This window comes from Stegodyphus dumicola, chromosome 7, assembly GCF_044657685.1.
Source record: "Stegodyphus dumicola isolate Sdum_Otavi_A_Nest chromosome 7, ASM4465768v1".
NCBI classification, from domain to species: domain Eukaryota; kingdom Metazoa; phylum Arthropoda; class Arachnida; order Araneae; family Eresidae; genus Stegodyphus; species Stegodyphus dumicola.
In genome coordinates, this window is record NC_140774.1 from 204,284,120 (window position 1) to 204,298,011 (window position 13,892).

The window sequence follows — 13,892 nt, forward strand, 5'->3', positions numbered from 1 at the left end:
CGCCTCCACTATTTCATATTACGATGGCATTATTGCATTTTAAAGTTATTTCTCATGAATTAATTTTGCTCCGTTCATGATTTTTTATATTTTCAAAGAGAAAATTTCACACTTTAAATAAAAAGTACACGAGAAGATACTTTATGCAAAATTTGGTGTAAAACATTTTTCTTAATTTTGCTTTGAAAACATTCCAGGGTAATCGTTTTCATTACTGGAAGAAATATGAAAAACAGATTTACTACACAATAAGTGTCAACACCCAGTATATCCTTATTCTTTTGAAAACGTGAAAGATTGATGAAACGCAAGCAATGTATCGATTTTCTTTTTTATATTATAACAACAAAATTATCGAAAAAAGCAGATTTAAAGCTTTATTATTGCTGTAAGTTCATCACAAAATCTAATTATATTAAATCTCATTCTAATCATCTAATGGTAATAACTATTATTATTTCATTAAATTAGTCATAACCATTTGTTAATGAAAATATGTTATTAAAAATTGCAACCTGCAGACTTTGCTAGTTCGTATTTATTATATTTTGTAAAATTTTGTTCTCATTTTCTAATTTCTAATACGAAAATACGCGAATATAAATGAAATGTGAAAACAAAGTTATAAAATTCACAAATTATTGCCGAGATTGATCAGAAATAGTGAGTGAAATATAAACATTTGCATATATTTTGTTCTAAATAAATAGTGCACATCCAGTGCACTATTTATTTAGAATTTCATTTAAATGAAAGCAAAATAATCATCGAAAAAAATCGCAAATCTAGCAAACCCATCTACTGTGGGACAGTGTCCGACAAACATGTAAATTTTACTGCATCCATGGAGGGGACTAACGACTTTTCTCATTAGGAAAATGTCAAAGAGGGGTAAAAACTCTTTCGGATTGCGCTGGTCTGAAGGCTATATTATGAGAATTTCGGCCCGGATTTAGAAGGTTAAGCACTGCATCAGTTGATAAACAGCTGGTCAAGGGCAATCAACTGCAACACCTGCATCAGAAGACGCTTTTCTGTCATTGTTGGTTCGAAAAAACCGCAAAGCGACTACCAGAGATTTGATTAGACCATCATATTGCCACAGTAATTTTTATTAGCCATTTTGCTGCTACACGAAGGCTTAATGAGGTTGGACTGCATTGCGAGAAAAATCAATGGTTTATGTCCCACTCACTCCAGCTTCTAGAGGAACCTGTTTAAACTGGTGCCGTCATCATGTTTACTGGAGTGAGGACGACTGGGCCCGTGTATTGTTTACTGACAAATCCAGATATAGTCTGAACAGTGATTCTAAATGTGTTTTGACCTTGAGAGAGAAAGAGGGAAGGAACACGCAATTTGCCTTTCCTTGTTTGTGAAATAGCCCTTTTCCGCAACCATAGTTTAATTAATGGTTTGGGGTGGAATCATGACAAATGGCCATGCCGAGCTGTATATCTTTCAAGGAGGTTTTGTAACTGCTCGGATATGTGTGGACAATGTATTGGAACCCCAAGTTAAATTGTTTATGGCCGCTGTCAGCTCCGAGTTTTTTCTAATGGATGACAATGCTCAGCCTCTTCGAGCATTTGTGGTGTCAGAATACTTGCAAACAGAAGATATCAATCAAATGGACTGGCCATCTTACTCACCAGACTTTGATCTGATTGAGCATGTGTGGGATTCTTTAGAGCACCAAATTCCTCCTCTATAACTGTAATTGATCCCTATATGTAACTAACTGTATCCAACACTTATATGTAACTGTATATGCATTGCAGTAATTTTGAGAAATGAGAAGTATTGGAAATATCTTGGCGGCTGGCAAAGAACTATATAAGACCAGAGAGAGCATCAGTTCCTCAGTTCAAAATACACTTTGGAGTACTGAGAGATGAGTTTGCGAGTTTTGTTTTTAGATGCGCTTTGTACTGCATACCCTCTTCACAGAATTGACGATATTCTCACCACAAATAGCTTTGACAGTTGATTTAAAATGTAAGAAAAGACATCATTTACTACCAGACAAAGACTTTGGCAAAATGTACCAGTAATATTCGAACGCCTCATGGAGATCATGTTGAAAGTCTTTCTTACGAAGCCTGTCTGATTTACATCATTATTGGTGAGAAGAGTTTTGAAGAGTTATTAGAAAATATTAGGAAGGTGCTTAAAGAACTGAATGAAGCCAATCTAAAATTAAACAGGAAGTGGACATGTCATTTCTGCTGAAAATGTGCATGCAATCCACAGAAAGTGCCAGCAATTAAAGTTTGGAGAAGCCCTGAAAATGATCATCAGCTGAGAAGTTTCCTGAAGTTTTGCTCCTACTATAGGAGACAAGTAAAGGACGTTTCTTCTACACATTCAAAAAAGAGACAAGGTGTGGTTATGGAATCTGATTCAATGGAAAGGACTTTCTCCTAAATTAGAGTTACCTGGGACAGTCCTTATACTTTTCTAAACAGGCTGAATGATGTCTTACTTCGAATCCATAAGCCATCAAATTCTAAACCTACAATCATTCATTACAACAGGATAGGCTTTTACTATGGCCATAGTATATAGTCCTCTAGTGTATGTATGTAAATAACAATAATAAAAATAATAATCTTAGTGTACATATACAGATGGAGGACAAAATAATGTGAACACCTGTGAAAAAATATGACGTATTTCACACCTTCAGTACAGCTACGTCACCTGCAACAGAAGTCTGCCACCTAGTTGAGCGTCAACAGCAGTCACCTGCGTTGCATGCTTCGATTGAACCGTCTGTGAGAAGTTAAAATGTCAGACCTGTCATAGTTCCAAAGAGGAATGATAGCTGGAGCGTGTTTAAATGGAGCATCAGTTACGGAAACAGCAAACCTTGTGGGGTGTGCAAGGAGTAGGGTATCAGCCGTTATGACAGCGTACATGAAAGAGGGTAAGACGAAGTTTTCAAAGCACAACAGTGGCCGAAAATCAAAGCTGGCTGATAGGGATAGACGAGTCTTGAAGTGTATAGTAGCCCGAAAGCACAAGCAATCGTTATCCGAGATAGCATCTGAAATGAACAGGCATCTCCAGGACCCCGTTTCAACAAAAACTGTCAAAAGGGAACTTCATGCTGTGAACATTTATGGCAGAGTGGCAATTCGTAAACCCTTGGTGAGAGAAACCAATGCTTTCAAGCGACACTAATTGTGCAGAGATCACAAAGGCTGGTCCCCACATCAGTGACAACAGGTAATATGGTCAGATGAATCGTCATTCACCCTATTTCAGACGACTGGACGTGTTTATGTCTGGAGAATGGCCAAAGAAGCATTTCATCCTGACTGCCTCTTGCCGACTGTGAAGCATGGGGGTGGCGCCATTATGGTATAGGATGTGATATCTTGGTGCGGTCTTGGGCCACTTGTTATTCTGCATGGGAGGATCACATCCTTTTGTCCAGACTATTCCCTGGGGAGTGACTGCTTTTTCAAGACGACAACGCTCCCATCCACATTGCTAGGTGTTCGAAGAGCATGACGATGCAATTGAACATCTCGCTTGGCCCCCTCAGTCTCCGTACTTGAATATTATTGAATATTTATGGGCATATTTGGAATCCAAGCTTCGTTCCCGATTTCCACCTCCATCCGGACTGTCGGAATTAAGAGACCGGAATGGCTTAATATTCCTTTAAAGGAATATTAAGCCATTCCTCCTGAAATAATTGAAAATATTCCTTTAAAGGAATATTAAGTCCATGAACTTTATGCATCTATCCCACGTCGCATTCAATCTATACTTCAGTTAAAGGGTGGTCCAACCTCCTATTAATAAAGATTTTCCATTATTTCACAAGTGTTCCTATTATTTTGTCCTCCATCTGTATGTATATATGTTGTTAGTGTATATATGTTATAGTGTATATATGATATTTATCGAAGTTATTGTGCTATATTGTGCTAAGTGCCTTGGTTTTCTCCATCTCCAGGGATTGTATTGCCCAAGACATGCAGCTTATCTTTCTCTAAAAGTTCTTCCACTACTTTGTTAATTGTAGTCCCTATTACCAAATCTTTATCTTTCTTTTGATTTTCTTTTTTATTACAAATCACATTATATATAGAATTAGGGGGAAGAAAAAGAAAAAAAGAAGACTGATTTTACAAATTTTGATAAAATGTTTTTAAACAGATCATAAATCACCAATGGTAAAACATGAATTAATGGAATTGTGCTTTGTAGAACCATGTTAAGAACATCGAATGATGGCAAAATGAATTGTACAAAAAAGCAAAAAGCTTTGTTAAAGTCCAAAGACAAAAACATAAATATTCGTTCTTAACAAGATAAACTCAGTAATCAGAAAATGTATTCCTTGTTGAGCACTTTTTTAAAAAATTTTATTTTGAGAGTAATTTGCATCAGCTTTACGTTTATATTTTGCAGTATTATTTTGAGAATTGCCAATTTTATTGCTCACATGTGCAAAAACTACTTCATTTTTCTCACATTTATTTTTAACAATGTAACTAATAACTACATCTCCCCTTTACTTTAGGTACTTTATAACTTTCAATGCAGCCTTATATCTTAACTCCAGAAGCATTTACTTCTTTGAAAAATGCAAGACGTGGGTTCCATTGGGTTGAGAATTCTCGATAAACATTTCTTTAAAGATAGCCAACATGTACACGTTTCAAAATTTTTCTTATTTCAGAATTACGCAGCTGTTGAATTCAATTTTTCCTTCCTTTTCAAACTCCTTTCAAGGTAATAATAAATATCAACAATGTGTTCATCCACACTTATTGGTAAAGAAGCTGTCCATTTTTCAGATGCTAAATTAGGAGGTGACAGGTACGCCTCATAATTTGCAAAACTGAATTTTCCTTTTTTAAGATGCCTGCAACACCAGTTTTCAAGCCAACCATTACTGGTGCATTATTGGCACCAAGTTCCAAGCAATTACCCAGAAGAATTGTATTTTCTTTTAAAGTTTCAATAATTAGCTATGCAATATTAAAGCCTGTCGAATGTGTGTAATAAAAAAAGAAACAACAACTGAATACAGTTTTGAATCAGTATTATTGCTCCCATTCATAGAGAGGCAGAATGGAGCTATTTTAATGCAATCAGTAACCAATTTCTTTAACAATCGAGTCATTTTGGCCCTTGCACTCAAGCTATCGGGAAACATTTTTCTAAATAAAGCTGCAGCATGATATGATGCATTCAGTGGCAGGTAAGTGCTCCAGTAAAAAAGGCAGTGAACAGACATTTTGTATTGATTACTTTTTTGGTCTTTTGTTTCCACAAAAAATAAGATTCCCCCGCCCCCTCCAAATAGAATTCAGACTGTCCTTATGTTTTTGTGTACACACATGTTTGAGAACAACAATCCTTCCACCGGGCAAATTCGAAAAATCACATTGACAAACGGTACACATTGAAAATGTATTACATTTCCTTGAGGAAATACTAGAAGGAAAGTCATTTGTGTACAATTTTTGAAAAGTACATTAGTATTTTACCTTTTTTGCAGATATAACTATAAAGAAAATCATAATTTCGGAAACTATTCCTTGAAATCACATGCACTTGCCCCACTCAGTTGCTAAGATGAATTAAATAATAACGTTGATCTTGTTTGGTGCTCATTGGTGAAACGATTCACTGATGTGCTCACTGACGAAATGACTTTGTTTTTCTTTTATTTCTTTTATAGGTAATCTAGAGAAAATCCAACTGCTTTCAGACATCTCAAAGCACATTTTTTTATAAAATTTATTTATTTATTTTTTTGTGCAAATAATGAAGTATTAAGCCAGGCTACATAAAAATCGTGAGAAATTTTTTAGAATAAGAGAAAGTCGAGAGAAATACGTTGTAAATTGGGTTGGTGAGAAAATTGTCGGAAATCGGGAGAATTGGCAACCCTGTATTATTATTATTATGATCACTATTTTTTTTTCCCAGAATGCAACAAAACAGTAACATTTAATTTATACACTATTCATGAAAATAAAAGGTGGCTTATTGAGAATCAATCCAGGTTACATCAAACAAAATTAAAGAAAGATGTTATGAGTAGGCTGTCATGTCATGTTTATCCATAGTTGCAGCTAAATCGCATTCCTTGGTGACAATTTCATGGATGACACTAAAGTGCCCAAAATTTAAGGTACATTTTCATATACTTAAGAAATTTTGGATATAATAGTATTTTGCAAATAATTCATATATAACAATTAACTGGCTGATGACTTAATTTATATGAATTTTAAATATGAAATATGCTTTCTGAACAAAGTGCTGATAAAAATAAAAATAAATATTTTAGACATTAAATTTTAGAATTCTATAATAAGGAAACATACAGCCTGTATCGGAGATTTATAGAACCTGCGAATGCTTAAGCATTAGATAATGAAAAAAAATGAAAGTCCTGCAAGATTTTCTATTTTTAATAAAAATATACTTATCATCTTTTTCAATTTATAACTAAAATTCCTTTTTAATATTTGAATTTAAAGGATAAAATTTTGCTAAACATACCCCTTTACGAACCTTAATTAAATGAACTATAGTCAACTGCTTATATTATAGAAATGCAACCAAATTTCAAAATCTATATAATTTAACCTCTTTTTTGGGAAAAGGCGGGCGGTCAGAAAATACCTAAGCACAGGTTGGCTGAATAGGTTTCACGACAAAAAAAATTAAGCTCTGGTGTATTACAACCAGACAATGGTCATAAGGCATTGAAATTAATAAAAGTATTTATTGCATAGTATTTTAAATAGAAAAAACATTATACTTTTTAAATGCAAGACAAATTTCTGCATTTGTAAAAGAATCACTTATTTTAAAGTGTTTTGACCAACTCCCACTTAATAGTGCAAAAATAAAGAAAACTTTACGATAAATTTTATTGCAACTAATTACAACACAAAAAGCAAACTTACCTAATGGCAAAAAGAGAGAGCAAATAATTCTAGGTAAGAAAACCACATTGTAAGATGCTTTGAAAATTTTCATAAAAAACTTCCTAGCAAGATCATGATCTCCCAGTAATGTACAGATAATATACTGCGTTATGTAAGTAGCAATTAAAATATGGGCCTATAAGAAAAGTAAAGAAAATACATCAACACTTGCATAAAAACTTTTGGTTTATGTCAAAAAATTATAAATTTAAAAACTACACATTTTAATAAGTTCTGATACATGCAAAGATGAAAGAAAAAAAGTAGTTTAAAGTAGTTTTATTAGTAGTAGTAAATTATGCAGTAAAAGCACAAAATTTTCAACTGTAAAACTAACTGAATGCACCGAGCTGCATATTTTTCAAGAAGGTACAGTTGACTGCAATATATGTACTAAATCATGAAGTAACCCATTAATATGCTGTAAAAAATCTTTATTCAGTTAACAGTTTCTGCTTGAATTCTGATTTTATTTATTACACCATTCAGACTTCTTCTGATTTATCCAAAGAGAACCGTATCACCAATTACACTGGCCATCAAGATTAAAGGATACTGAGAAAAAATGTGCTCACCAAGTTAATTTTGCAACCAATGATCAATGCTGTAATTATTTATGTTGATTAGATACACTTGAACACAAAATTGAACATCACCACATACGCCAGTGCTGGAAATATGCAAATTCCGTGATTGAGAATGTAGCGCACAATGGACGCATGTTGGAATTTCAGTCTATAGTGTTGTTTAAAGTGAATGTGGTTTCTGGAAGTGATCAGTGTTCAGTAGGAATGACTCAAAGGTGTATAATTAAGTGAAGGTCAAAAGTGGCAGGTAACTGGTAGAATTAAGTGAGGCCAAACACAAATGAAAGTCACCCAAGATTTGAATATCCCTCAAAGTGTCAGAGCAAGAGTTTGGACCCACTTTTTAAGCACTGGATCAGCTGATCGACAGTCTGTTCAAGAGGCTCCAACAACAACAACTGCACCAAAACACGCTTTCTGTCGTTGGGAAAAAAAAAAAAACTGCAAAGATTTAGTTTTAGGCCTCCAGGCTGCCACAATATTAGCCATTCCACTGCTGTACGAAGACTTAACGAAGTATGAGAGAAAACTAATGGTTCGTATACCACTCACTCCAGCTTTCGGAGGGTCCTGTTGTCATGTTTCATGGAGCTAAGATGACTGGGCCCCTGTATTGCTTACTGATGAATCCAAATATAGTCTTAACACTGATCCAGATGTGTTTTGATCTGGAGAGAGGAAGGAACACGCAACTTGTCTTCCTGTGTCTCTGAAATATCCTATTTTCATGACGGCTGTTAAATAGTTTGGGGAGGAGAAGGTTCTGCTTGGAGATACGCGGACGAGGTATTGGAACTCCATGTTGAACTGTTTAGGGGGCTGTTGGCGCAGCGTTTTTGCTAATGTATGACAATGCTTGGTTTCATTGCAAGCTGAAGATTTCACTCACATGGATTAACCACTTTACTCACCCGACCTGAACTAAATTGAGCATCTGTGGAATGGCTAAGGATGCTGTGTTTCAGTGTGCCAAATTCCTCCCAGGATTTTCTAGGAAATGAAAGGTACACTTTTAGAAAAGTTGCATGCAATTCCACAAGAGCTGATCAACACTTTGGTAAATCTATGAAATCAATATGTGAAATATGCATCTGTCCGAGGTGACCATACATGATATTAAAGAAAATTTTTTCTACAAGAGGAGACTTAATTTGTCCATTATTTTCTAATTTGCATAAATTTGGTTTTAATTTAAATATTTTGCGAATAATCAATTGCAAAACATTGTAATTTATGTTAACTAATGCATTTGTACAAATTTCTATTCATGATTTTTCATTATCAATAATGCTTTATTTCGGTCATTACTTCTGATGACTAGTGTATAATAAAGAAGTCTCACTTCACCAAAATTAAATTGCAAAGATATGGAAACCAAAACTAATGTCACCAAACAATAGAAGTATACATTTGTTAGAATACACCTCATAAAATTATAAAAACAATATTCTAATTTATTATTACAATTGCTTTCACTTTTATTATTATAAGAATAATCTAATTTTTATGCACTTCTTAGGTGTATTTAATTATGGCAAAGCACACTAGGGCTATCTACCAGTGTTCAGAGACTTGGCCGCTGGTGGGCTATGCACTTCTTAGAAAATTTGTAATTTATATGAGTGACACAGCATACACATTATAAATATCGCATAGCAGAGCCATATTTTATGGCACTCTGTAAAAAATTATTACTTATTAAAAGTAATAAAATGCATACTAAATCACTACTGTAAATTTTTAATTCTAACTGATACCATAAAATAAGTTTCTAATAATTCAATTTGTATTTACCTTTGATGGAGCATCACAGCTACTTCTTTTTGCAGCCAATATCAACAATGCCTCATACATTTTTTGGAGAGAGGACTCATCTCTGGGCAATAATTCTTCATCTACTAATGTATTAAGAACATAGACAAGGAAGGATTCCTCAGAGCTCATGCATGTACTGCCACGCCAGAATTTTCTTTTTAAATCAGTGTGGTCAAACTGCAGAATTTCTTTCAAAAGGACAGCTGGAAAGACAAATTTTACGCGATAAGAATAAAGGAATTCCTTGCTTAACACAGGTAATTAATGCTCATAAAATTCTCATTAAGTGGAATTGTATTAGCCGAATAAGTAAATACAAATAAAATACATATTTATTATAAAATAGAAACCTTACATATTTATTATAAAATAGAAAATGATCTTAAATGAGTTTAGCTAGCAGTTAGTAATAATATAGATGAAGAACTAGATTTACTGCTTTTAAATCACTTAGTTTATTAATAAGTAAGACACATACTAAATGTGATAGAAAAACTAAATATCTAATGCTTTGCCTAATGGCATGGAAAATAAATTTCGAATAATGTCAACACATTTCTTTTCAATCGTCGAGTTTAATTAAATAGGAAAGACAAATATCTTATGCTTCGACAAGGGGCAACACATTTCTCTTGAGTTGCAGTTTTTTGACTAAAACTGAAGCATAAATATCTTTAAAGTTAATAATCTTGTCTTACTTAAATCTTAGCTTTCTAGATGTAAGTTCAACAATTCTGTTCAATTTACTTCACTGAAACCTACTTCATGTAAAATAGATGAAATTTTACGAACAGCTCTGTGACTAGTTCTAGGTTACACCCTGAAAAATGAAACACAAGCTTCATCCATGAACTTTTACTGATGTCATTCACTTACTCTGTTGACTTCCAAGAGGTCTTACTGATGATTGTTCTGTGAATGAACTCTTGAATATTTTCAGCAGCGTTTTTTATGGTGAATAGTTTTTGGATCTGGACTAAGGAAACTGCATTATCATACGTAGTACTTAATGGCGTAGTGATTATACATAGTTATTTAACATATGGCACAGCTGCCAACCTTGAAATCAGAAAAACTGGAAGGTTTCTCTCGTGGATAATGACCCCATACAACACAAAGGAACCCAAAATGCATATAAATTCACTGTATAATGCATGATTCCTCTAACTGAATTAATAAAATATGATTATGATTGTCAAATATAGTAATATTTAATTTGATATCCTACAGGATTTTATTTATTTGAGTTCTTGATCTTTATGATTGTGAAAACAAAGATGCTATTAAATTCGTTAATGTTGCAAGGGGGCTAAACAAAAGATTGGAGATCTTACAGCATGGTGAGAATCTGGATTTGTACTGAACATTTATGTACAGTATGTATTTCATCCACAATGCTTGTATTTTAATATTAAATAATGTAATAATAACAATAAGATTTTTTTTTTTTTTTTTTTTTTTTTTTTTTTTTTTTTTTTTTACAAGAACAGATTCATTATTTTCTCTTTATTTCTTATATGAAAAGTTTGGTATATGTTCAAGGATCTCAAACAGACTAATGATGTTTACCAAGGTACTACTGTATAGACTTTTTTTTATGTCTTTGCTTTACGAATAAAAGAAAATATGTCCTTCTATAAGATACCAGATGAATACCCTCTATCATCAAGCACTTTTAATAGTTTGATATATAATCGCATAATATAAATGATGTAGAGTATCCTCAGTTACAAATTATTTACACTCAGAAGCCAAAGATTCATGATTTTTAAGAGCAATCCTATCCTTTGTAATTTCAGTCATTATCCTGATTTAAAAAAAAAAAAAAAAAAAAAAAAAAAAAAAAGAGCATAATATATGATACTCACATCAATTAACATAATAGGATTTCATGCTCCACAATAAGGAAAAGAAATATGAAATTAATATCTTTACTTATTAATAAATAACTATCAGAGACACAAAATATTGAAGTGTACTTTTTAAATCTTTAATAGGTAAACTATACTATAAATAATTTCACAAAAGTAAAAAATTACCATCTATGTTCTTGAGATGATGCATATGTTGATAAAAAATTTCATGAACACGAACCACAGCTTTGTATATCTTAAGGGGTGCAAAAAACAGAAATAATTAGAAGTGTTGCAATTAATAAAAGTAAGTCTCTTAGAAGACAGAAAGATTTTAAATAAAGGTCATTTATACATTTTTAGAACAATCTTGCAGCAAAAGACAGAGAATCTAAAGTATTCCACTAGCATTATTTAGAACAGCATGTAAAAGAGAACAAAAACAAAGAAGTGACAGAAACATTATTTGATTGATGCAATAAAAAATTTATACAAAAAATTTTGTAGCGAAAATTCCAATATTTTAATATAATATACTACATTTATTAGATTTCATCCTTTCCATGTCCTTACACCTAGTCCTGAGAATAGGAATACATGAGCATGTATTGTACATTCTAATTTTAAGTTAAAAGCACAAAAGTTAATTAGTTAAAAAGTACTACAGACAAATGATCTTAAGTCATTATATTCATCTATAATGTGCAAGGTGAAATCTATGGCTTGCATGTATAATAACTGCACATAATGTGGTGATAAAAGAGTGACAGTAAATGTACCTAACAAAACTGACATCATTAATTAGTATTCATGGGAAAAAAGAAAAGAGATGAGGGAAAAAATTGTTAGAGGCAAAAAAGGGGGGGGGGGATATGTGTTCAAAAAATATCTAAAGAGAAAAATTAAGGATGAGTGGGTTGCTAATTGAAAAGTTTGAAGCTGATTTAATACACATAAAAAAAGTCTTTAACATTAATCAGCAATTTTTAGGCTATAGAATTCGCAAAAATAATTTAGAATTTAATGAAGCTCTGCTATATGTTGATTTCTCAGAAAATTATGCCTGCAAATTCAGTTAAGAAGTAAAGTATGGTGCATCAATAGCTCAGGTTAGTCGTCATGAAGGTGTCCTATATACTGGTGGAGAAATTTAGCCCATTTCTTTTTGTACAATCTCACCCAGTTACAACCACAGTTCAGCAGCAATATGGCCCACTTGAAGCCAGTGCTGAGACTGCTGAAATTCAGGGCACCTAATGTTTCAGTCTTTTCATTTTTTTCCCTGATGGTCCTTGTACACAGTAACATCAGAAAAGAATTCTTATCTGCACAGCCGTGCCTACATATTTTTTCACCTGAGGCAAAGCGATAAATGTGCACCCCTGTATACAACGCAAGATTATTTATTTACCTATTTGTGTGGGGGGATGAGTGTGAATACAAGCAAAAACATGTACATAACATGAGTGTGAATACAAGCCAAAAACTTTGATTCATGCGCCTCGTTTGTTTGAAAATTTTATAAAAAAAGAAAGAAAAGTGTAATAACTAATAAATGTGGTACATTTCATTTTCAATCACCCTTCTGATGCTATTCCAGAAGGCATTTATGAAACTGCAAAACTCAGCAGTTATGTCACCATCTATGTTCAATTAGTGGACTTTGGCAAGTTTTTTATGAGTAAAGAGCTTAAGTCAAACTAATGAGAGACAGCAAAGAACAACTAATGTTGGCAGTATAATATTTTCTATGAAAGTTTAGTTACAATTTGCTACACAAAGTGTAATTAGTTCCTTAAAGCTACTTTCAATAACAAATTTTAATGTTAGAAAATATTATATACACTACTGTGAAAGCTCTGAAAATAAATTAATGATATTAGTTTTTCTTCTTTTTAGCTGTATTGCTTATAACACAAAATTCTTTTAATATTCCCTGATGTATTCCGAAATTAAAAGTTAAAAATCAATAGTTTTAAAATAAATTTATGAATTTTTAATCGAATAGCTAAACTGGCACCCCTTCTATTTGTTCACCTGAGGCAAGTGCCTCACCCTCGTCCCGGCCCTGCTTATCTGTAAAAGAATAAAAGAATCTTATTCTTATCTCCACTTGCTATTTCATCATGGCTTTCAGAAAAGCACTTGGTCATATTTTGAAGCTGGTCAAGGTAAAGTAGCTGGTGATGGCATGGGGGCAGTATTTAAAAGAATGGCCGACAGTTTCATATCTTATGTGGTAGACATTTTTGATGCCCATGAATTTCATGAAAAAATTAAAGGAAAAACAGTTGTCAAGATTTTCTTCATCAATGAAAATGACATCCATTCAGTGCAAAAACTTTTACCATCTGAAATACCAGCTCCTTCTGGAACACTTAGCATGCATCAAATAATTGCTAATGCCAAAGGACAATTCTTTTAGAGGAATGCCAGCTGTTGCTGTAAAAGAAATGGATTTTGTGAATGCTTTTCCATGGGGAAATTTAAAAAACATTCTAAACTGAAAAGGAAACCTCAGACACAGAATGTTCTCCATAAAAAGATCTATTCTAATTCCTCAGAGAATGAAATATCTATTGATTCTGACAGGGAATTTTATTCTGAAGTAGATAAAGAAACTCAAGCATATGTTTCTGGAGGAGATATCTGCTGACAAAATGTATGGT

The 13,892-nt window shown here is 33.0% G+C and overlaps 1 protein-coding gene across 2 annotated transcripts in view; it reads right to left on the minus strand.

The window, feature by feature from the left end:
• Nucleotides 1-13,892, minus strand: part of LOC118202890 (gem-associated protein 5-like) — a 153,800-nt gene that overhangs the window by 18,469 nt on the left and 121,439 nt on the right. For both annotated transcript variants that reach the window (XM_085821265.1, XM_085821266.1), the window contains exons 22-24: nt 11,410-11,479; nt 9,350-9,573; nt 6,948-7,104 (exon numbers count right to left, since the gene is read on the minus strand). In XM_085821265.1, coding sequence (XP_085677391.1) covers nt 6,948-7,104; nt 9,350-9,573; nt 11,410-11,479 — 451 coding nt within the window. The remainder of the gene's footprint in view (nt 1-6,947; nt 7,105-9,349; nt 9,574-11,409; nt 11,480-13,892) is intronic.